At 39.6% G+C, this 25,628-nt stretch overlaps 1 protein-coding gene across 1 annotated transcript; it reads left to right on the forward strand.

Moving 5' to 3' along the window:
- The first annotated feature begins 1,592 nt into the window (after positions 1-1,592).
- Positions 1,593-24,729, forward strand: muc2.1 (mucin 2.1). Its single transcript, XM_028958800.1, has 46 exons — positions 1,593-1,668; positions 1,750-2,011; positions 2,148-2,262; positions 3,108-3,198; positions 3,462-3,583; positions 3,758-3,980; positions 4,181-4,306; positions 4,505-4,619; positions 4,762-4,900; positions 5,015-5,128; positions 5,213-5,279; positions 5,991-6,128; positions 6,212-6,376; positions 6,493-6,587; positions 6,695-6,821; positions 7,399-7,654; positions 7,810-7,862; positions 8,021-8,121; positions 8,234-8,385; positions 8,613-8,751; positions 8,925-9,029; positions 9,475-9,654; positions 9,776-10,015; positions 10,099-10,255; positions 10,372-10,500; positions 10,618-10,765; positions 10,848-10,891; positions 11,584-15,324; positions 15,564-15,709; positions 15,951-16,125; positions 16,217-16,464; positions 17,089-17,272; positions 17,376-17,586; positions 17,683-17,858; positions 17,944-18,013; positions 18,131-18,231; positions 18,385-18,416; positions 18,589-18,766; positions 18,847-18,951; positions 19,050-19,090; positions 19,231-19,353; positions 19,442-19,540; positions 22,956-23,084; positions 23,333-23,372; positions 23,572-23,695; positions 24,391-24,729. Exons 1-46 carry the CDS (start codon positions 1,593-1,595, stop codon positions 24,569-24,571), a joined length of 9,783 nt encoding a protein of 3,260 aa, XP_028814633.1. The 3' UTR covers positions 24,572-24,729.
- Positions 24,730-25,628: the final 899 nt, after the last annotated feature.

Raw genomic sequence — 25,628 nt, forward strand, 5'->3', positions numbered from 1 at the left:
ATTGAGATGCTCTGACTATTTCATCTTCAGATTTTTACACTTGTCATTTCAAATTCAGGAACTTCTCCTTCTATCCTTTGACAGATTTGATTTTAATTTTAATAAAATAATTAATGTGGGGAATTTCAATATTTTATTTTTCTGAAACAACATTCTAGACTATGCTTAGTTGTACTTGCCATTCACATCCTGATCCTGTAATGACCTGCCGTTAATTGTATAGTTGTCATAAATGGAGAGCAAAATGGCATTTTAAAGAGGTGTAAAATGTGCATGAACCAGCTGTTCTGTGTGTCTATATGTGTAGCATGATGTGAAGTTCAGTGACGAAAGCAGGACCAGGATGTGAGGCCTGCTGCCAGGTTAATAATCCATTTAAGCAGATAGACAAGAGACAGATGGTTAGTGCAATACATCTGCAAACCCTCTTCCTGTGTGACTGAGTAAAGACTGAGCAGAGCGTCACTCGGGGATGTGACCCTGCATTGCTTACGTCTTGTTAGTGGTTAAGTGCATTCTTCTGTGGGAATATAAAAGAAAAATCTAAAATATTTCTACAATGGTAGATATTTATGGTTGTAGTAGCCTGGTAAGTTAGACACTTGCCTGTGAACCAGAAGACCACAAAGTCACAGGTTCAAACCTCACATACTACCATTGTGTCCATGAACAAGACACTTAACCCTGAGTGTCTCCAGGGGGACTGTCCCTGTAACTAATGATTATAAGTCACTCTGGATAAGAGCGTCTGCTTAATGTAGTAAAAGCTTCCATTAAATGATCATTAATTGCTAATTTTTTAATTCAGTAATGCGCACTTGACTATGGTGGGCTTCCCATGATGGCTATCTGGTACTTGCAACCCTGCTGTGGACAGAGCGGTTATTGAAAGTGAGTGAGTAATTTGAACTTGAATGCCATTTACTGTTTCAGACATTCACAGCCAGACTCCTTCACATGCAGCTTTTCCTAAAATTAAAATCCTGAGCTAAGAGTAATTCATTTTGAGTGTTGAAATTAAACAAGATAGAATGTGTTGGCATTCCTTTACTGCTTTTATTGTTTATTTTTGCATTTAACTAAGGACAGTTTTATGGGCTCGGCATGTAATCTGTCTTTTATGGCATTTAATGAAGGTGAGTGCTACTGGCACTGACTCTCTTGTGACATCTGCATCATATCTGATATGGAGATCCTTTTGATATGCTAAAGGATGTTAAAGTCCCCCTCAATAGCCATTATTTATTTGCTACTGCAAGTGCTATTGCAATGTGTGGTTTGTGGAATTTAATAATTACTAGAAGCATGAGCCAATCATGCATCATGCATAAATTACACAAATTACAAATATTTGGGTCAAAACTCATGGGCCGGAAGGACTTTTGCCGATCATGGAAGGGTTAGCCCATCAGGCCTTTACAACACCAGCCAGCCCTTTTGTTTGCTTTGTCACTGTAAGGCATTGTGTCTTACACTTCCCTTTTTATGACTTGGGTAGGGGCAGGATTGAGCAAGAGGGTTTATATGGTGCACCATGAGATGCACTTGGTCTCAGCTTCACCCTCATACAGCCTGAAAGCTCAGTATCCACAATGGACTGGAGAAGGTCCAGGATTTGTCTTCTGCTACTGGCACTCACGTGGATGAGCTCAGTGAACACCAGAGATGGTAAGATGTTGTGCTGTATCATCTGATCAGTTACACTGCATTGCAATGGTGCTAAACTAAATATCCACTTTCAATTAACAGTCCACACCAACAGTCATGTGGGCAACATCTGTAGCATGTGGGGAAAATATCACTTCAAGACCTTTGATGGAGACGTTTACCAGTTTCCGGGGATGTGTGAGTACAACCTTGTCTCCGACTGCCACTCATCATTCCAGGACTTTTCTGTTCATGTGAAGAAGACTTTTGCAAATGGGCACATTTCTGTCAGCCGAGTGTTTGTGACCATTAAAGACCTGGTCATCGACCTGAGGAAGGATCTGGTTTTGGTTGGTGGAGAACTGTAAGTTTCTTTGCAATTGTTTTATATACTAATATAGTCACCATGACATTGTTTTAACTTTGAAATAAGGTATAATGGGAAATGGAAAAATATATAAACTAAAAGGGAGCATTCATTGTATGTGAACATTTCTCAGCGTGGCCGTGCCATACCATGTCTCAGGAGTCTTGGTGGAGAGAAACACAATTTACACCAAACTTTCCTACAAGCTGGGTTTCAGTGTCACATGGAACAAAGAAGAGGCTGTAATGGTGAGAGACATATATAAATATGTGCCGATATGTGATGCATTCATGGCGTTTATCAGAGGCCCTTGTCCAGAGTGACATATATCAGTGCTTTGAAGTCCAAATGTGATCTTCATACCTGCATAGCTAGACTGTCAGTCACATACCATCACATTTGGAATGTAGAGTTTTTTTATTGGAAGATCGGTCAATTTTTTTCAAGAGGACAATGTGTGTTTTTCATCAAGCATGTAATTTTCAGCATCACAGCCTGGGCTAATTCTGGTACCATAATACTGAAACTCGGGGGGAATCAGGGGGACAGTAGCTTACCTATGAAATAGAAGTGTGAATACTCACTGGTCTCACCATTTGATTTGGATTATCAATGCATTAATTATCATCAATTCATACCATCAATTGGTTTTTACATTACTCCATGTTATTCTTTTAAATACGTCAGTGAGACGAGAGTTAAGGCCTCGTTCACATGGATGTCTGAACCAGGGGTTTTTCAGTTGTTCGTGGTGTCAGGTGAGCAAGGCTGCGTGTTCGGATGACGTCAAATAAATAAATGCTGCATGCAACATTTTCTTAGCGTCAATTTCTGCTGAAATCCTGGTTAAAAAGCAACAAGTATTAAACAGCATCAAGCAATTCGCCAGCAAATTGGCAATCAAACACAGTCTCAAAACACATTATGGCGCACAAAGGGCATTCTTTTCAAATGTCCATGTGGACGGGGCCAAACTCCTGTGCGGAGTGGCACTGTACTCAGATCAGGCAGCCATTACTTTTTAACTAGAATTTTATGCAGCCACCAGAAAATGCATTGCTATTTTACATTCCACATTTTCAATCTGTACCAGGTTGAACTAGACTCTAAATATGCCAATCGGACATGTGGACTTTGTGGAGACTTCAATGGTGTCCCAGTCTTTGATGAATTTATATCCCAAGGTGAGATTGTTCAGATTACCATCAGTTTATTGTGGACATTTTGAAGGAACATTTTAGTTAATGTAATTTAGCACGGTATACCACAAAAAATTCAACATGGTCTCTTTATAAACTACTTTTGCAGCTTTATCTCTATATATCTAATAATGTTCTAATAATGCACAGTTCAACATTAGGATATCTTTATTGGGGTTACTGTTTATCTCTCCTAGCTTTATGTACGTGTAGAACATAATAATAAAACAAAAATTTCACTCTTGCAGGTCGTAAAATAGGTGCTATTGAATATGGCAACAAGCACAAAATTCACAACCCTAACGAGGACTGTGAAGACCCTTATGAAGAAGAACAAGAAGATCTCAGTTTTCATATGTGTGCAGGTTTTGTGAGTATAACTTTGAGTTTATTTCATTACTGTAAATGGTTAAAAGAACAGTGCACAGTTCCATCCATGTCCAGTTTCCGCTTACATACAGCCATTAGAATTAGAAATTAGATTCATTCATGTGTTTGAGGCGATTGCTCATAATAACCTGTTTCATCCATGTACCATCTGAAGAGAGAATCATGCGGCCAGCTGCTGCAGTCTGGTGACTGGGCATCTTGTGCTGGTGTGCTGAGCCCGGAGCCTTACATAAAAGCCTGTGCCATAGACAAATGCCAGCAGCAACCCGGTGACACCATGGACGAGTCTTCCATATGCGCCACGCTGGCTGAGTACTCGCGTCAGTGCTCCCACGCTACGGGGATTCCGCCCAACTGGAGAAATGCCTCTTTCTGTGGTAAAGCCCCACACATAGATCCAACAATACTTTGAGATTTAAACAATTGAATACAATGTGGAATATTAGTAATACTAGACATTTACTGTTGATTTTACTGATGTGATCAGCTGAATGCTGTCAATAAAAACTGTTGCTATTCAGCTTTCTCGTTTGTGGTTCAATGCATTAATGACAAAAATGCTTTGTATTTTGTATAGCCGTTGAGTGTCCATTCAACATGGTTTACCTGGAGAGCGGCTCTCCCTGCATGGACACCTGCTCTCACACCGAATCCAACTCACTGTGTGAAGATCACAATGTGGATGGATGCTTCTGTCCTGATGGTCAGTCTCTACACAGATGGTGCTGAGTTCATTAGTTGAGAGCACCAGGTTGCAAATAGCATGGTGCCAGTTTTGCACTTCTCACAAGATTTCTTGTTCCTAGACATTAAAAAGTGCCAGCATAGCCGGTCAGGGTGTTCAAATAAACAGTATCCGACATGCATGGCCTTGTCATAAACGGAGTTTTTTGTTTTCCAGGGACGGTGTTTGATGACCTCTCTAAAAAAGGATGCATTCCCAAAGAGCAGTGCCAGTGCAAACATGACAAAATTTACAATGTTGGGGAGGTCCTTCTCACAGACACTGAGGAATGGTAAATGCTCTAATACTACAGGATACATGCAATTTAAATTCATGTTTAAATTCACATTCAGCAATAGAATTCATCCATGGGGTGGTTTTACATACTGTTGTCTGATTCCTTTTTTGCCATTTGTGCATGTGTCACACTTCAGTTTGTGCCATGAGGGCAAGTGGTCATGTAAGAGTTTGAGCACCCCTGCATCTTGTGCAGTGGAGGAGGGGTCCCACTTCACCACCTATGATGGAAAAACCTACAGCTTCCACGGGAACTGTTACTACGTGCTCTCCAAGGTACACATACTTACTGATTCCTGGTATTATTTTATTTGACATACATTTTGCATGTATATTATATATTTCTGTATTAAAAAATACTCACCGAATAATTGACATTTTCTGTAACAGGACTGCATGGGATCCAAGTTCTCAATTTTGGGTCAACTGATTCCATGCAGTTCTCAGGAGTGGGACACTTGCTTAAAGACTGTAGTGGTCCGAATGCACGGTGACAAAAGAAATGTGAGTGCAACAGGTTTATAGCTTCAGAAGAATAGGAAGAGATAGAAAATCGAGATTTTCTGACAAGGATCATATTTGCTGCAGGAATTAATCATCAAGGCTGATGGGAAGGTGATTCACAATGCAGCGGTCAACTTACCGTACAGCACTGGTAAGCAAAATGACCATTTATGGGGTGGTGTTTCCAAGCAAATACACTGTAGGCTGGAAGTTCATTAGTTAGTTAATTTCCTAATATGTTTCATTATATCAGTTAAGATGTGACTGAGTGCATCAAAAATCTTTGCAACATCTTCATCTGCAGATTACTGTCACTTAACAACAATTTAAAGACAGAAAAACAACAAAGACTAATGTAAGATTATTGACTACTGTATCATGGCTGTGAACGAGGATTTAGTGTGGACAACAACAACAACAACAACAACAACAACAACATTTATTTCTTACATAGCCCAAAATCACATACAGTATGTCTCAATGGGCTTTGACAGGCCCTACAGTTGACACCCCCCACACTTGACCCTTCTGCACACAAGGAAAAACTCCACAGAAAAAAAACTCTAGGAGAGAGAAAAAATGAAAGGAAGAAACGTTGGGAAGGAGTGATACAGAGAGGAACCCCCTTCCAGGGTAGAGTGAGCCTGCAAATGGTGTCAGTGCAGGGCTGGTGATGATTTGTACAAAGGTGCTATGTCACCACAAATATAAAAATGTCTGGTAATGAATTGTCCCAACAGGAACTAGCAGGGGGTGAAAGCAAGTGGACTGCAGCTGTCCCCACCAACAGAAAAGAGAACTCAATGTCCACTGCCTCCACATTTTCTTGTTTTCCATAAACTTTTCCTTCCTTCCGTTACAGCGGACTTCACTGTATTTCAGCCATCCTCATTCCACATCGTTCTTCAGACTCATTTTGGTTTGCAGCTCCAAATTCAGCTTGTTCCTGTAATGCAGGTGTATATTACACTAGAGCACAGCTTCAAGACCCTGACATGTGGTACGTGGCTTTTTGAGGAGGTTGCGGATGCACTTCACATAAAGAGCCCTGAGAAATCATGCACCACTGGTCTTTTTGCGCAGGTCTGTGCGGGAACTACAACATGGTCTTATTTGATGACCTGATGAGCCCTCAAGGAGTGGTTGAAAGTACAGCTGCTTCGTTTGGAAACTCATGGAGGGCTCAGGCCAGCTGTCCAGACAGTCTAGATAGGTTGGGTGACCCCTGCTCTCTCAGTGTGGACAACGGTAAGAAGGGCTGCGACAAACACGCAGTGGTGTGTCGGCTACAGTCATTTCCTGTCCCGTCGCTCTAAATGCTCGCAAAGAAATTGCCGTATTCCAACCCTGCCTTTTTTCCTCAGAGAACTTTGCCGAACACTGGTGCTCGCTGCTTAAAAATACAGAGAGCGTTTTCTCTAAATGCCATGCAGCAGTCAACCCTGACATCCACTATAAGGTTGTATTTTGTGCATGGGACATTTTGAGGAGTTGTGAATTAATAATCAATATTTTTATTGATTGTTCATGTGCTAATGCCCTCATGTCATTGCTGTTGTTTTGCAGAGGTGTAAGTATGCCAGCTGCAGCTGTGAGAAGAGTGAGGACTGCATGTGTGCGGTGGTGTCCTCTTATGTACGTGCCTGCTCTGCTAAAGGAGTCTTCTTGCCTGGCTGGAGAACCACTGTGTGCAGTAAGACCTGTTCAGTTTGAGAAGGAGGCAGAATTCACTCCAATTTCCTCAAAACTAATTCGAATTTTTACAAACCGGATCACACATTCCACAAGAAATATGAACTTTTCATATTTTCATTAACCTTAATATTCTCGTCAATTCCAATGTGTTTATGTGCATGACATGGATGTGAAATACATCCCAGCCAGAGGCTTAGCGAGAAAATTATGTAAAGTTTGAAATGCAACGGCAGGGTGAAGAAGAGGCGCGCACACACTCAACATCGTGATATGAGCATTAAGTTATAAACAAGAGCACAATGGCCGAAACAAACAGACTTTAAACACAAAGCGCACATAGCTTTCCACACACATCAGGCTATGTATTATATAATATAATAAAACAACTAGTGTTTTAGGCAGGTACGCTTACATAGGGTCCTGATCACTCGAACCTGATCGGCAGCTGTCAGTGATCAGGACCCAATAATCAGGCAAACAGGGACCAGCTGGGTAAAGCCCAACAGCGCAAAGTTATATCAAAAAAAGCTGCCCAACTGAACCTTAAGAAATCTTTTTCCATTTTATATCAACAGAAAAATACACAGACGACTGCCCAGCTTCTCAGACCTTCTCCTATAGGCTGCAGAACTGCCAGCATACATGTCGTTCACTCAGCTTAGATCGCCAGAGCTGCTCCACAGACTTCCTGCCCGTGGAGGGCTGCTCCTGCCCAGATGACCTGTACCTGGATGACTCGGGCACATGTGTGCCTATTTCCAGATGCCCATGCTTCCACAATGGAGAGCACATCAAGCCAGGAAAATCGATCAACATCAAAGATGAGCACTGGTAGGGTTCATGGGTATAAAACAGCTGAACAGAGGTTCCTATGATTACAGAAGTATTTTTCTCACAACATCTTGATCTCCACGATGAAGACAAAATCAAATAATGTGAAAATTATTTCAATATTCATTAGTGAATCCATTACTTTTTGTCTTTAGCATATGCACCAATGGGAAGTTACACTGTAAATCATGGAAACCACTCCCAAGGGGTGAGTTCTATTTTTTTCATATATATAAATAATAATTGCAATTTACACACTACACACATTGCAATCGAATAGAAACAACAGAATATATGTGTGTGTGTGTGTGTATAAAACAATTATTTATTTAATTCTTTTGTTTGATTCTGTTGTTCCTATGCTAGGCTGTTCCCCTCCTAAGGTTTACTTCAACTGCTCTATGGCCGGGCCTAGTGAGAATGGGCTGGAATGTGCTCAAACCTGCATGCATCTGGAGGATGACTGTGTTAGTACTCACATATTAAATATATTAAATACAAGGTCGAAGAACGAAGGAAAGGATTTTTAAAATAATAATTACAAATAATTTTTTTGTCTTTCTCTCTGTATGAACACAGTTCCCTTCTGAATGTGTCTCTGGGTGCCAGTGCCCCGCTGGCCTGCTGGATGATGGCAGAGGACATTGTGTGAAAGATTATGATTGTCCATGTCAGCATGATGGCCACTTCTATAAAGCTGGCAGTAAAATACTAATTCAGTGCAACACATGGTATGTAAAATCATACACTTTAAATTGTGTAAAATATATGTCAGAAAGGGTTAACATTGCATAGATTTCAGAATGTAGTTTACACTGCAGTATGCATCTTTAATGATTTAGACTGTGGCATGTAGAAGCATTGAATTTTATATAATTGATACAATTGAATTATGTAAATGTAAATAGGAAATTATTGTATGTCTATTGACAACCATCTCCCACCCACCTTCCACCAGTACATGCAAGCGAGGACGGTGGAGCTGTACAAATATAGAGTGTCCAAGAACCTGCACAATCTATGGCAGTGGCCATTATAAAACATTTGATGGCATGCAGTTTGATTTTAGTGGAGAATGCACATATGTGGCTGTCAAGGTAATAACCACACTTAAAGAATATTGTTATGCTGCTGTAATTATTATTTTCTGAAATTTGTACTAAATAGTTGTCACAAGAAAATAAAACTAACTATAAAACTGAAAATACTCCTGTAAAAAAATTTTTTTTTTCATTGCACCATAAATGTGTTTTGCTCCTTTTCTGTTAAGGATGAATGTGGAAGAAATTCCAGCAATTTCTATGTGATTACTGAGAATGTTCCATGTGGAACTACTGGGACTACATGCTCCAAAACTGTGAAGATTGTTCTTGGGGTAAGAACACCATCATAGATTTAGGTTTTATTTTGATATAATTTGCTATATTATTTTAGTCATAATTACAGTACCTTTCAAATGTCAGTCAGTTAATTAGTCAAAAGACTGTACAGAAATAGTTAGTTTTGTAAATGACTGTCAGCTGGAAATGTCTGTTAGTGAATTGCATATCTGCATAAAAGTATAGAGGTCCATCAGTAACAAATAGTTCAGATGGCAAGCTGTGTTCAGTTATGCAAGTCTGTCACTTTAAATGCCTTCATTGCAATGATCTCATTACATCTGAAATCATTGTAGTGATTAAAGAAGAAATAAAACTGTCCTTTTTCTATCATTGTCATCATTTTGTAATATTTAAATTTACTTTACTTTTTTTTTACATTATTTTTTTTCATTTTAATTGTTTTGCTGTTACACATCTGCTCATGTTTAATCTCAACAGAGAAAAGAGTTAACACTGACTGACAATACATATGTAGAGAAAGACCTGCCATCTGGGCCTGACATAAAGTACAGAGTACGAAGTGTTGGTCTCTACCTAGTTATAGAATCAAATATTGGGGTAGCAGCATTCTGGGACCGCAGAACCACTGTTCGGATCATCCTACAGCCGCAGCATATGGTAACCCTCACCCAAATGTTTGAGAAGATAAAATGTTTATATGACAAATCATTGTGTTCTGTATATGATTTAATAATTTTGCTTTTTTTGCCAATTGATTGTTATGTGCATAATTCCATAGGGCAATGTGTGCGGCCTTTGCGGCAACTTCAACGGTAATGGCATGGATGATTTCACCACTCATAGTCAGCTGCAAGTCAGCGATGTCCTTGAATTTGCAAACAGCTGGAAAGTGTTCAGTGGCTGTCCTGATGCCGAATCAAACTTTAACCCATGTTCCGAAAGGCCCAATCGGCAAACCTGGGCTAAAATGCAATGCAGCATCATCATAGGAGACACCTTTAAAACGTGCCATAAAAAAGTATGTGCATAAAAATTTTCATTTTCTCTTAATTTTTATTTTCTCATAAACCCCATATTCTGTCTTTTCATGCACATTTACAGGTACCTCCAATACCATACTTTGAAAACTGTGTGCAAGACGCATGTGCATGTGATAGTGGAGGAGACTGTGAATGTTTTTGCACTGCTGTGGCAGCATATGCACAAGCCTGCAATGAAGCTAATGTCTGTGTAACTTGGAGAACACCAGACATATGCCGTGCGTACAATTTCTGGAAATTTCTGTGTGTCAAAATGTGCCTGCCAAGGATTGCTGTGGTGTGACGTTAATGCACACCATGTTAAATTAACATGCTATTCTTGTTTCTTTTTTAGCTGTATTCTGTGACTTTTACAATGCTCCCTATGAATGCAAGTGGCACTACAGTCCTTGTCACACTCCCTGCTATAAAACCTGCCTTAACCCTATGGGGAACTGCAACAGCACCCTTCCCAATTTGGAAGGTAAGTAATTGTCAAAGCATGACATAAACAATATTATAATTAATAATCTCAAAGTGAAAGATAGAAATCTAGTGCTGTTGAACAGGTGAGTGGTAAAGTATTGAATATTTTCTGCAGGTTGTTACCCAGTATGTCCGGATGATAAGCCAATATTCGATGAAAAAACTCAGACCTGTGTAGAAGAATGTAACAATACATGCATCATTAATGGCATAGAATATGAACCTGGGGAAAATGTGCCAACTGATAAGTTATGTACTACCTGGTAGGTAAACTGTGTAATTCAAGATTACAAGATATATATATAACTGACTGTGGTATCTTAAGCACATTTTGTCTCTTTTCAGTGTCTGTGGTGATTATGGAAAAGAAGACTGCTCATGGATTCGTGGTAATTGATATATGCTGTCTAAGGCTGTAATTTCATGTATTCATGTATTTATATATAAATATGCTATGTCTTCTTTCTCTTTAAAGGGTGCTGCGTGTATAATGACACAGAGTATGGTGAAAATGAGGTTATTTACAATGTCACAGACAACATGGGAATGTGTTACTATGCTATATGCATAAATGAAACAGTGATGAATACCAGTGAGATTTGCTCTACAACAACACCACAGCCACTTACCTCCACATCAGCTATGGCTTCAACGTCTTCAGTTACACCAACCATCCCTGAAATATCAATCATAACAACAACAACCACCGAGGAAACAACCAGTCAGACAAGCTCTGTCATCTCAACACCTATCACAATAATTACAACACCCTGCATTCCATGGTGTGAATGGTCAAAATGGTATAATGTTGACAATCCCGCTTCAAAAAATGACGATAATGAAACATATTCAAATATTAAAGCACATGGAGAGGACATATGTACAAAACCTGAAGAAATTAAATGTAGGGCTGCAATGGAACCAAGTATAAGTTTTGAAGACTTCATTAGTGAAACTCAACAAGTAGTTGTGTGTAATGTATCACTTGGATTACTTTGTGAAAAGAATAAACAAACAAGACCTCCAAAAAAATGTTTTGACTATGAAATACAGGTTTACTGTTGTTATCCATGTGGCCCAGAGGGAACATCAACAGGACCACCGACAGAACAACCCTCAACAGAGAAAACTACCACACCTACAATAACACCTGGGGTGGTAGAAACAACTACTAGTCCACCTGGAACATCATCCACTGAAATACCTGCAACAACAAGACCACCAACAGAATCACCATCAACAGAGAAAACTACCATGCCTACAATAACACCTGGGGAAGAAGAAACAACTACCAATCCACCTGGAACATCATCCACTGAAATACCTACAACAACAAGACCACCAACAGAATCACCAGTAACCAAGGAAACCAGCACAATTACTGGATCACCTGTGGTAGAAGAAACAACTACTAGTCCACCTGGAACATCATCCACTGAAATACCTGCAACAACAAGACCACCAACAGAATCACCATCAACAGAAAAAACTACCACACCTACAATAACACCTGGGGTAGTAGAAACAACTACTAGTCCACCTGAAACATCATCTACTGAAATACCTGCAACAACAAGACCACCAACAGAACCACCATCAACAGAAAAAACTACCACACCTACAATAACACCTGGTGTAGTAGAAACAACTACTGGTCCACCTGGAACATCATCCACTGAAATACCTGCAACAACAAGACCACCAACAGAATCACCATCAACAGCAAAAACTACCATGCCTACAATAACACCTGGGGTAGTAGAAACAACTACTGGTCCACCTGGAACATCATCCACTGAAATACCTGCAACAACAAGACCACCAACAGAACCACCATCAACAGAGAAAACTACCACACCTACAATAACACCTGGTGTAGTAGAAACAACTACCAATCCACCTGGAACATCATCTACTGAAATACCTACAACAACAAGACCACCAACAGAATCACCATCAACAGAGAAAACTACCACACCTACAATAACACCTGGGGTAGTAGAAACAACAACTAGTCCACCTGAAACATCATCTACTGAAATACCTGCAACAACAAGACCACCAACAGAATCACCAGTAACCAAGGAAACCAGCACAATTACTGGATCACCTGTGGTAGAAGAAACAACTACTAGTCCACCTGGAACATCACCCACTGAAATACCTGCAACAACAAGACCACCAACAGAATCACCATCAACAGAAAAAACTACCACGCCTACAATAACACCTGGGGTAGTAGAAACAACTACTAGTCCACCTGAAACATCATCTACTGAAATACCTGCAACAACAAGACCACCAACAGAACCACCATCAACAGAGAAAACTACCACACCTACAATAACACCTGGTGTAGTAGAAACAACTACCAATCCACCTGGAACATCATCCACTGAAATACCTGCAACAACAAGACCACCAACAGAATCACCATCAACAGAGAAAACTACCATGCCTACAATGACACCTGGGGTAGTAGAAACAACTACCAATCCACCTGGAACATCATCCACTGAAATACCTGCAACAACAAGACCACCAACAGAATCACCATCAACAGAGAAAACTACCATGCCTACAATGACACCTGGGGTAGTAGAAACAACTACTAGTCCACCTGAAACATCATCTACTGAAATACCTGCAACAACAAGACCACCAACAGAACCACCTTCAACAGAGAAAACTACCACGCCTACAATAACACCTGGGGTAGTAGAAACAACTACTAGTCCACCTGAAACATCATCTACTGAAATACCTGCAACAACAAGACCACCAACAGAAAAAACTACCACGCCTACAATAACACCTGGTGTAGTAGAAACAACTACCAATCCACCTGGAACATCATCCACTGAAATACCTGCAACAACAAGACCACCAACAGAATCACCATCAACAGAGAAAACTACCATGCCTACAATGACACCTGGGGTAGTAGAAACAACTACTAGTCTACCTGAAACATCATCTACTGAAATACCTGCAACAACAAGACCACCAACAGAATCACCAGTAACCAAGGAAACCAGCACAATTACTGGATCACCTGTGGTAGAAGAAACAACTACTAGTCCACCTGGAATATCATCCACTGAAATACCTTCAACAACAAGACCACCAACAGAATCACCATCAACAGAGAAAACTACCACACCTACAATAACACCTGTGGTAGAAGAAACAACTACTAGTCCACCTGAAACATCATCTACTGAAATACCTGCAACAACAAGACCACCAACAGAACCACCTTCAACAGAGAAAACTACCATGCCTACAATAACACCTGGGGTAGTAGAAACAACAACTAGTCCACCTGAAACATCATCTACTGAAATACCTGCAACAACAAGACCACCAACAGAATCACCATCAACAGAGAAAACTACCACACCTACAATAACACCTGGTGTAGTAGAAACAACTACCAATCCACCTGGAACATCATCCACTGAAATACCTGCAACAACAAGACCACCAACAGAATCACCATCAACAGAGAAAACTACCATGCCTACAATGACACCTGGGGTAGTAGAAACAACTACTAGTCTACCTGAAACATCATCTACTGAAATACCTGCAACAACAAGACCACCAACAGAATCACCAGTAACCAAGGAAACCAGCACAATTACTGGATCACCTGTGGTAGAAGAAACAACTACTAGTCCACCTGGAATATCATCCACTGAAATACCTTCAACAACAAGACCACCAACAGAATCACCATCAACAGAGAAAACTACCACACCTACAATAACACCTGGGGTAGTAGAAACAACAACTAGTCCACCTGAAACATCATCTACTGAAATACCTGCAACAACAAGACCACCAACAGAATCACCATCAACAGAGAAAACTACCACGCCTACAATAACACCTGGGGTAGTAGAAACAACAACTAGTCCACCTGAAACATCATCTACTGAAATACCTGCAACAACAAGACCACCAACAGAATCACCAGTAACCAAGGAAACCAGCACAATTACTGGATCACCTGTGGTAGAAGAAACAACTACTAGTCCACCTGGAATATCATCCACTGAAATACCTTCAACAACAAGACCACCAACAGAATCACCATTAACAGAGAAAACTACCACACCTACAATAACACCTGTGGTAGAAGAAACAACTACTAGTCCACCTGAAACATCATCTACTGAAATACCTGCAACAACAAGACCACCAACAGAACCACCTTCAACAGAGAAAACTACCATGCCTACAATAACACCTGGGGTAGTAGAAACAACTACTAGTCCACCTGAAACATCATCTACTGAAATACCTGCAACAACAAGACCACCAACAGAATCACCATCAACAGAGAAAACTACCATGCCTACAATGACACCTGGGGTAGTAGAAACAACAACTAGTCCACCTGAAACATCATCTACTGAAATACCTGCAACAACAAGACCACCAACAGAATCACCATCAACAGAGAAAACTACCACGCCTACAATAACACCTGGGGTAGTAGAAACAACTACTAGTCCACCTGAAACATCATCTACTGAAATACCTGCAACAACAAGACCACCAACAGAATCACCATCAACAGAGAAAACTACCATGCCTACAATGACACCTGGGGTAGTAGAAACAACTACTAGTCCACCTGAAACATCATCTACTGAAATACCTGCAACAACAAGACCACCAACAGAATCACCATCAACAGAGAAAACTACCACACCTACAATAACACCTGGGGAAGAAGAAACAACCACACCCCCTGAAACTCCAACTACCACACCATGTGTTTGCACAATAAATGGGAAGAATTATAAACCTGGTGAGAATTCTACTCAAAACACAAAACAATTATGTTAACATAGTATTTCTGTTTAAAATTTCCCTCTTCAATTAGCAGCACTTTAGGCTATTAGAACCCTTGCTTGAAGGGTTCTATATAGTACTTTTTTGTTAGATTTTGTCCACCTTCAAACTGGAGTAAAAGGTCAATGTTGTAGAGCCTATTTTTTCATGTTTTTATATTTTCAAACACATTTTCATGTGTTTTAATATCTTTAGGAGAAATTATATATGATATGACTCCCATTGGATCAGGAATCTGTCTCACCATGATTTGCTCTGATATTTGTGAAATTCTGAATACCACTGCTGTTTGTCCTCCACCCACGCCAAAGGAACCAGACTGTCCTGAGTGGGACAAAAACGTAAGTAGCTATGTACAACTAGGAAACTGTTTGAGGGATTTTTTCTTTCTCCAGTCCTGGAAAGCAAATCTCTCAAGATGCTTCTCACAAGATTAATACTATTTACTGAATTGTGTTAAGTTTAAAACCAAGCAAAAAATTTTAATCTTAAAGAAGCATATTTTTCTATTCTATTGTGAATCGTCGCGATGATCTGTGATAGAATGCAACCAATTTTTACCTTATTTTTCATTTACATCAGCAAAATGAGACTTTTTGGCTCTGTAACTGCACATTGGCACGCTGCATAGAGGACAACATAATTGAGATTATTCCCTATGAGTGCCCTCCTCTCCAGAACATCACATGTGCCAATGGCATGCCTCCAGTTGAAGTATGGGATGAAAATTACTGCTGCAAGCGGCATGCCTGTGACTGTAGGTCCTAGGTCTTCCTGAAGTCTGAAACATTCGTGAAAAAAACTGATTCAGCACTATGACTTATTGTTGATCTTATTTTTTTTTAAAGGTTATTGTGAAGGTTGGGGAGATCCTCACTACATGACATTTGACGGGCTTTCCTATAGCCATCAAGGAAACTGCACTTATGTGTTAATGGAGGAAACCGTGCCTAAATACAACTTTAAAATCTATGTTGACAATGTACGCTGTGACCCCACAGAAGATGTGTCCTGTCCCCGAGCTGTTATAGTTTCTTTCAATTCTCTGGTGATCACACTTAAAAACCAGAACTTAATGGGACCATCCAAATTGGAGGTGAGTTTACGTTTAGAGGCTCTGACAAATTATTTAATATATGAAATATCAATAGCACTAAAATGTAACAAATTACAGTGGGAGGTGTTTTTCCAGAATAATATAATAAAAAAAAAAGTTTTATTGAACTATTGTAAGATATCACTTAAATAACAAATACACAGGAAACTGTATGTGTGTGTTTATGTGTTAAGAGAACACACTATCACAATATCACTATATTCTTTAATTTAGTAACATTTAAAGAAATGTAAGATAACTAAAAAAAATTGTAATTGTTACGCCAGCGAGCTGACGGGGGAGGGAAGCGCAGAGGTGGGACATTCGGCAAACAAGGATTTATTCATAATAATAAATAAACACAAATAAACGTGGCTCGGTGGCCGAAAACAGTTGAACCTAACAGGGTAAAAACACAAACGAGCCCACAGGCGTGTGGCGATTGCCAGAACTCAAAACACAAGTACACCATTTCCAGGTCAAGTTCACAAAAATGCCGTCGCTGCAGAGGGGCGGAGCCACAGGCTTTTAATAGCTGTCCGGATTGGGCACAGGTGATGAGTCCAGGTGCCATCAATCCTGACAGTATTGTACAGTCACCATATATTAAATGTTATTTTTCAGGCCATTAAGGATGGCAAAACTTTGCCCCTTCCTTATGCAATGAACGGCGTGAGTGTCTCCAGCTCTAGTCTTAAGCTGATTTTGAAGATTCCTCAGTTGCAAATAGTGGTGACCTTTGGAATAATTGGTTTCACTGTCCATCTGCCTTACCAATTCTTTGGTGGAAATACACAAGGGCACTGTGGTAAGAGTAAACTTTTCTTAACACTTTTTTCACTTCAAATGAATAATATTTTTTCTGCATTGTCCATATGTTGCAAGTTGATTTGATTTTTTTATCTTCTTAGGAACCTGCAATAATAACCAAGCTGATGACTGCATGATTCCTGGAGGTCAGCTTGTACATGACTGTGCTGTGATGGCTGACTTTTGGCCTGCCAAAGATATTTATAGGCCAGACTGCCCAGTTCCAACAGTTGTGCCAACAGGCAGTCCAAAGCCCCAGCCGACAATGAAACCCTGTAATTCTGATTCAGCGTGTGATCTTTTAACAAGCAGGTGAATTATCTGCCCCTTAAGAAGTAGAAATCTATCTTATCTTATCTGATTCCAAGTCTCACATTTCATCTTCTGCCTGCTTTTTTATTATTTCAGCTTGTTTGCTGAGTGCCATGAATTTGTTTCTCCTGACCGGTTCTATCAAAGTTGCGTGTTTGACAGTTGTCATATGAGCAACCCCACTGTTGAGTGCACTAGTCTGCAGGTCTATGCAGAGACTTGCTCTGAGTTTGGCGTGTGCATCTACTGGAGGAACCATACCACTATGTGTGGTAAGATGTCATCTTTAAAGCACCATTCAAGTCGTATTTTACATCGTGCATTGTAAAGGTTCTAAAACATTTACTGTTTATTTAGCAAGTGACTGCTCTCCTGGCAAAGTGTACAAGCCATGTGGACCAGCAAGCCAACCCAGCTGTGATGATAAGTATGTTCTACATACCATCATTTACACTGTGTGAGAACATATTGTGCTGAAGGAAGTGAACTCGAGGAGTTATATGCATTAATCCTGTAATGCCTATGCATGTATTCAATTATTTAGCCCAACAGAGCCAGTCCTAAATGTTATGGTTGAAGGCTGCTTCTGTCCTGAAGGCCAGATTCTCTTCAGCAAAGAGTCCACCTTATGTGTGGATAAGTGTGGTATGTACTGAAGGAAAGATTGTCATGTATGGTTTTCTTGTCTGCATCATGTAATTAATACCAAATATTTACACACATTTTTCAATTCCATTTACAAAAAAGAACTGAAAGGATAATGCTAATCTCTTACATATTCTTCAATTGTTCCAATAGGATGTCTAGACCCAGAGGGTATTGTCCGAGAGGTGAGTTAGTGTCCAAACTCATCATAAATGCAATATTTTATGACCACTGTATGGTCCAATGAATTCTATGTATTTATATCAATAAATGTAATATAAATTAAGCAGCATATAGAAGCATGTATAATTTTGCTTTTCATAGGACCTTACCAGCTCCCGCTTTTCCTCTTTGTAGTTTAATGAACGATTTGAATACAATTGTCAAGACTGTCTGTGTGAGGAGACCACTAAAACCGTAACATGTAAGCCGAAGGTCTGCTCCAACCCTGGTGCCATTTCTTGCAATGAGCCTGGATTCATTATTGCAAATGAGACCGACCCAGATGATTCATGTTGCTCAAAACTGACCTGCCGTGAGTGTCTATATTCGCACATGAATGAATATGTGCCAGCGCAGTGACTAATATGTTTAATTTCTTTATGCCTACTCCAGGCTGTGACAGCAGAACATGCCCTCCCAGTGATATGAAGTGTAATGTAGGCTACACTCCTGTGGTTACAGTGCCTGATGGGAAATGCTGTCCTGAATACACCTGTGGTAATACACTGTGATGTCAGGACACTTAGGATGATTGAAATTCCTGCATTTGCTCTAAATGTTTGTGTTTGGGTGTCCATGTATGATTTACTTTCCAGAATCCAAGAAAGTCTGTGTCCACAAAGGTCTGGAATATGAGGTAGTTTTTAAATCAGTGGAGTATAACAGCACTAATTTTCCATTTAACACATTAATGTTTGTTACACATTTGTAAAATAACTTTAAATGTTCTATATTTAATGTAGTATTGGAATTTGCTCTCATCGCTCTGCTTTGTAGCCTGGTACTACTATACCTGTCGTGGACTGCCAGGAGTGCAACTGTACCATGGAAGTAGATCCCAAATCCAACTTGTTCAAAGTCAGATGTGGATGGATGTCTTGTCCAGAGACCTGTGAACATGTGAGTGTTGGTGTGAGTAAACCTTAATATTCATGAATAGTTTTCAGCTCAGCTATTTTAACTGCACTTTCTCTCTGTCCACACACAGGGATATGAGTATGTGGACACTGACCCTTATGCCTGCTGTGGACAGTGTGTGCAAACCCACTGTGCTGTTAGCATCAACGGGTCTGTGCAGCTGCTAGAGGTAAGGACCCTGGGTTAACATTGTTCACTGAAATGTTTTGTGACAAAAGGTGATTACAAGAGAATCATCTTCAGTTGCATATACACAACTCACAATAAGTTAGGGATAGTATGAGAGACTTAGTGGATGTCATACATACATTGTTTGTTTCTCTTCAGTCATTTGTGGGATAGGGAAGCCATTGTATTGGGGTGATAGACTTACCTCATTTAGTGTTTTCCATGTAATGGTCTCATTGTGTACAGAAGTGCCTTAAATTGGGGAAAAAACCAAGAGACGAACTTTCTTAATGTGGCATCAACATTCTTTGGGTACTAAAATCTGGTATCGTCACAAAGTCATTCAAAGTTCATCATTCAAACAGCCATGAACACGTCACTTAACAGACAAGCAGCGTCACCTGGCCATGGCGTGCCTTTGTGTTTTGTGGCCTATCAGTTAAGGAAGCGGCCCCGTAATCATAATCATGTGACTGACACCAAGACACCGCCATGAACTTTTGCAGTTGGAACAAGACCATGTGACCTTGACAATGCAGCAGTGGTCTACTGTTTGGGTGTCTGGTCACCTTGCACAGAAATTATGGTCGTCAGTGTTCCTGGAGAAGATGAGCTGAGCGATACACTGAGGTCAACATGGTCCCCAGGGTTTCCTTTGGTGGAGGAGGTGCAACAGTCTGGGCAGGCATCACAATTCAGCCCAAAACAAATTTGGTTATTGTACATGGCTTAGTCACTGCGCTTTCAAGAGCCATCATAGAACCAATCATCATCCCCCAATTCCGCTAGCAAACCCCCAACTTTCTGTTCATGGATGATAATCGTTGTCACAGTTCGACTTCAGGAAATTGGAGTGTCTCATATGGTATGGCCATCAATGTCCCCTGACCTGAACCCCCATAGAGCACGTCTGAGACCAGTTGAAGCATAGACTGAATGATCGTATCCCACTGCCACGTGACCTGGCAGAACTGCATGTAGCACATCATGAGGCTAGTGAGGAGCATGAGGCATCGCAGTCAAGCTGTCATTGTGGCAAATGGTGTAAACACCCGCTACTGACATTGTCAATTTTTGTTTTTTGGGGCTATCCCTGTTATTGTCAAAATTTTGGGGGTAATAAATATTAAACTAATGAAAGTGGTGTTATATTAATACATTACTAGTAATATCAAAGGGCACTTTTACTTATTTCAGAGCAAATAGGAAGAGCACTCATGTAAATAACAATATTTCTAACTTATTGTGAGTTGTGTAGGTTTTTTTCATGGATCGCGGTATGGCAGGAAGTGATGGCAGGGCAAATGGACAGTAAAACAACAATGACCAGATAAGGGCAAGACACAGCAAGGGTACATTTTTACTTACATAATGGGTGCACACAATCAAGAAATCAGGGACATCCACAATGAACATGAAACTCCAGTCCAGGAACACAGAACCCAAAAGGTGCAGATTTTAATATTTAATCTAACACAAAATGGGATGATTTGCTGTAAACATAATAGGCCAAAAGTTTAGTTTCTCAGAACACACAAACAAATATTTGTTTGCTTATTTTTTATATTATTAGGTGTATACCAGAGGTGTGGACTCGAGTTACATGACTTGGACTCGAGTCAGACTCGAGTCATTAATTTGATGACTTTAGACTCGACTTGACAAAATGTAAAGAGACTTGCAACTCGACTTGGACTTTAACATCATTGACTCGTGACTTCACTTGGACTTGAGCCTTTTGACTTGACAAGACTTGCTGTTTCCCAGAAAACCCAAATATTAAAACGTATGTTATTACCGAACGCTCTGTATCTTTCAATGTCTGTGTATATGTGCGTCTGTGCGCGTATTTGCTGTCGGCAAGACATCCAATCAAATTAGATCCATGTTGTTTTGAGCCAACAGAATCCATCCAATCAAATTACAGGACAACCAATTCAGTGGAACTCTCAAATAATTTGTACACTTATTAAAGTGATTTTTTTTAAACCTGGTAGGATGAGGTACTTATACATAACATTAGTCAATGTACAGTATCGCACACAGTAGACGGCGGTCAGCAGCAACGTGTATTTTAGCCACCAACAAAGACATACAATACAAACATATTAGTGGTGGGCCGTTATCGGCGTTTACGTGCTGTGCGATAAAAAAATATCGCCGTTAATCTATTCACAAAGTTGGGTTGGGAGCTGGGTCTATACTACGCAAGCTATTGTGCTGGAGTTAAATGGTTATATTTATAAGGAAAATTTCTTCTTTCTTGTGTCTTTTATGTTCTTATTTTCTAAAGACTTTTATTTAGTTTTTGAGACCCGGTTTAGTTCTCTTGGACACATGGCGGGAGTTGTGAGGTGCATCGGGTTTGTGTGCAAAAAGTTATTTCTTTCATTTAAATTTTTTGCATGTGTGTTATTTTGTGAATATTTTTTTTATGTTCTTTTAATACTGTATATTGTAGAGAGAGGTGCAGAAAGACGCGATGTTCTGACGCGACCTTGCTTTTTGCACAGAATACACTTTGCACAGAAAATCTCTTGGGTGTCAGCTCATCATTTGTGGTTCAAGAAACGAAATCAAAAAGTTCCACAACGCAGAAGAAGAACCGCTACACTATGATGACTTTCACCTTGATATTTTAGCGCGGATGTATACCTAGCCGAATTGCACTGTAGGGGGCGAGAACGAGTCTTCAAACTGTGAAATTACCACATCAAACGTGACGTGGTAACATGGATGCAGCTATTTAACTGAATAAACAGTTTGTAAACACAAGTACATCTTACAGCGATTAAGTCTGTTATGTTCATGTATTTGTTACAGGACAGGACAAACTGCTGTGGAACTAATTGAAATGCAATATGTCATGGAAATACAATGTTAGCCCTTTTTGTTCAAATAATTACAGTTGCACTTGTTTTTTCAGATGCGTTTATTCTGTAAAGCAGTGGTTTAAAATGAAGAATATTAAAAAATATGAGTTAAATGTTAAAAATGAAGTTAATAGTGCAATGTCAGCACTATTTAGTTCTGCAGTTTCAATTGCACTTGTTTTAATAAAACAATAGATTTTACACGATTGGTGAAAATATATTATTATTCTGCGGTTGAAAAGACTTGAAAGGACTCGAAACTCTTGACTTGAGACTTATCAGTCTTGACTTTGGACTTGACTCGACACTTGCCTGTCTTGACTTGGCACTTGACTTGGGACTTGAGGGCAAAGACTTGAGACTTACTTGTGACTTGAAAAGCAATGACTTTGTCCCACTTCTGGTGTATACTCATGTACAGTGGTACATGAGGAGTAAATGAGACAGTCAGTGGAATGTTATTTAATTGTTATGAGATATAAATGTATAAACAGTATAAAATAAATGAATCCTTTCTGAACATGACTCTACTTCCTTGCTTAGCACGGTGCTACCTGGACTCCTCCTCAAAGTAACTGTGAAAAATATAGCTGTTTGAAAGTTGATGGGACATTTATGGTCACCAAGTCCAAAATCCAGTGTCCACCTTTCCAGCAGAGCAACTGCCAGCCAGTGAGTATTCAGCATACAACTGCGAAATGTTACATTCTGTTATGTTTCCATGGAGATTTGATCCAGATTTTAATTCAGTAGTCTTACTTTGTTACCAAGTTCAATTCCACTTCTATTATTTCGATTGTTCATGAAATCAGCTGCTTCAGTGCCTGTATGCCCATCATGCCAAGCACAATTTCTTTATGAATATGTTCCTATATTAATGCTGCAACTGCTAAGTGCATTTTTAATTTTTGCCTCCCCAGTCAACAATACAAACTGCATCTGATGGCTGCTGTAAAGTTTGTAAGTATAATTTTGTGGCTATAACAATGTGAGTAAACAAGAACAAGTTCAGTTTGTGTTCCAAGCTTTAAAATAACACTGGTACATAAACTTAAACAGGGTACTCGTTTGAACGTGCGTTCAGTGTAATCAACACGGTAGAACGATCCAAATTCGATTTCTCAAAGATGACATCTGCAAACACTCTCTACACACACAGGTGTCGAGAAAGACCAGGCATGCAAGGTGGAAACCATGCTGAAGACCATCACTTACAAGGGCTGCCAGTCTGTGGAAGAGGTGGAAATGACATACTGTGAGGGGTCCTGCAACACCTACAGCAAGTGAGTTACACACATACCACAGCATATTAAACATACTTTTGATTTACACCCCTATCCATTCACAAGGACATTTTTTATTTTTGGGGACAGCATCTCCAGATTTTGTCTATCAATCTAATAGGTGTAACACACACATAAACACATCTTTGTGAGAACCTAAGGGCAATAAATATGTAATATGAATTATAAACGCACAACAATGCTAACAAGTCTAACAATACAACGTTTTCCATTAACCCACACCCAATATTTATAGTTTAACATTGCAGATGTGTTGATTTATAAAAGCATCTCCAAAAATGTCATAGATTTCAGTGCTATATTGTCCAAAAAAAACCTCACAAATTGACAAAGTTGCTTTCATGATAAAAAAAATATTCAGGTGTACCATAAGAACTTTTTTCTGTACTCAGGGATGATCTACTGTTGTCTACAATACTCTGAACTTATGGCTGAGTACACATACAGCTCCCTAAAAATATATATAACAAGTCATCAAAAAAAATGTTCAAAGTCATGGAGAATATGGATAAATCCAGTAAACCAGCACACACGTTGAGCAAACAGTGTTTGTGTGTACTTTATCAAAATTTGAAGACATACACAGTCGTCAAACAAAACTATTATTGGCCCAGGATGTGAAAGCAAATTTGTCTGGCCACAGGCACAACTTATCCCTTCCCCTTCCTACGCAGGTACTCCGAGCTGGAGGCGTCCATGAAACACACCTGCACATGCTGCCGAGAGTCTCGCACCAGCAACCGCACAGTCGACCTGTTCTGCTTGAACGGCATCACAACGCCTTACACATACACACATGTGCATCAGTGCCAGTGCAGTGAGACCGACTGCCGCACGCGCAGACCCCTGGTCTAGCCTATGGAGGAGGTCCAACAAATAAAAACTGTCCCAGGACAGGACAACCACCACAGTTATGGCAGAGATGTAAAATGTTTCTTTTGTCTTTTGCTTTGCTAGTTAATTTGTATAGATGCCTTTCAATGTGCAAAAATGCTAATATAATAAATAAAGTCAGATGCAACTTAAAAACATAACTGTGTTGTGCTTTTTGAATGCTTAATGTGGTTTCATTCTTTACAATTGAGTTATCGTGTTTTTCATGTGAATTTAGAATATCTAAATATTTTTAATCAAACAAAACATTACCTGAAACATCAGTTCTGTAATTGTAATTAACTAAATAGACCAACAGATAGACCAAATGGCAATTTTTTTTTTTTTTTTTTTTGACTGATAGATTTTTTAATATTGTATTTGAGTGCAAAACTCATTTTTTCGATCTTTTTTTTTTTAACATTTAGCCAGTGTTCACTTTTTAGTGTTGGGATGCTGTTGTTTGTTTAATGTGTCTTTTGTCATTAAAGTAATTAAAAATCTTAGTTTGCTCTTTTAAACTAAGCTGTCTAATTTATGCTTCTTAAAACTTTACTATAATGCTACTGACAGCAGGTTTGTTTGGTTTATTCACATTACAGCAATGTTAAAATATTAAGTGTGAGAGATTTTTTAAAGTTTAGCCAGTGTGCTGGAAGTGAGTTGCTGCTGCTGGGCTGAAGTCTCACACACAACCTGTTTAAATAAAGCACATTTCATTCATAATATTTTCAGTCCAAGTTCATTATGTAACAATTCATTTCTCCTGGGTTGTGCAAAATCGACAAAAAAAAAAAAAAGCGAATATAAGCACTACAGTGTTTGCATTGTGGGGATCCTCGGGTTGGAGGATGGGTGCCGATACTGGGCGTCCGAAGTAAAACCTTTACCAAATGAATCATGTGGACAGCCAGACCGGTTGATCCACTGTAGCTGCCCCTATCGGGAGCAGCCAAAGGGAGACGACCATGAACTAATATTGAAATACAGGAAACTCCCACGCAATGGCCAATTTCCCTTCTACGCAGGTATTTGGACG

This window comes from Denticeps clupeoides, chromosome 17 (assembly GCF_900700375.1).
Source record: "Denticeps clupeoides chromosome 17, fDenClu1.1, whole genome shotgun sequence".
Lineage (NCBI taxonomy): Eukaryota > Metazoa > Chordata > Actinopteri > Clupeiformes > Denticipitidae > Denticeps > Denticeps clupeoides.

Bases quoted from the DNA above. Each gene is read 5' to 3' on its own strand.
- muc2.1 (XM_028958800.1), top strand. From the start codon at position 1,593: ATGGACTGGAGAAGGTCCAGGATTTGTCTTCTGCTACTGGCACTCACG. The intron at 10,766-10,847 runs GTAGGTAAACTG...GTCTCTTTTCAG, and splicing joins GATAAGTTATGTACTACCTG to TGTCTGTGGTGATTATGGAA. The intron at 16,126-16,216 runs GTAGGTCCTAGG...TTTTTTTTAAAG, and splicing joins CAAGCGGCATGCCTGTGACT to GTTATTGTGAAGGTTGGGGA.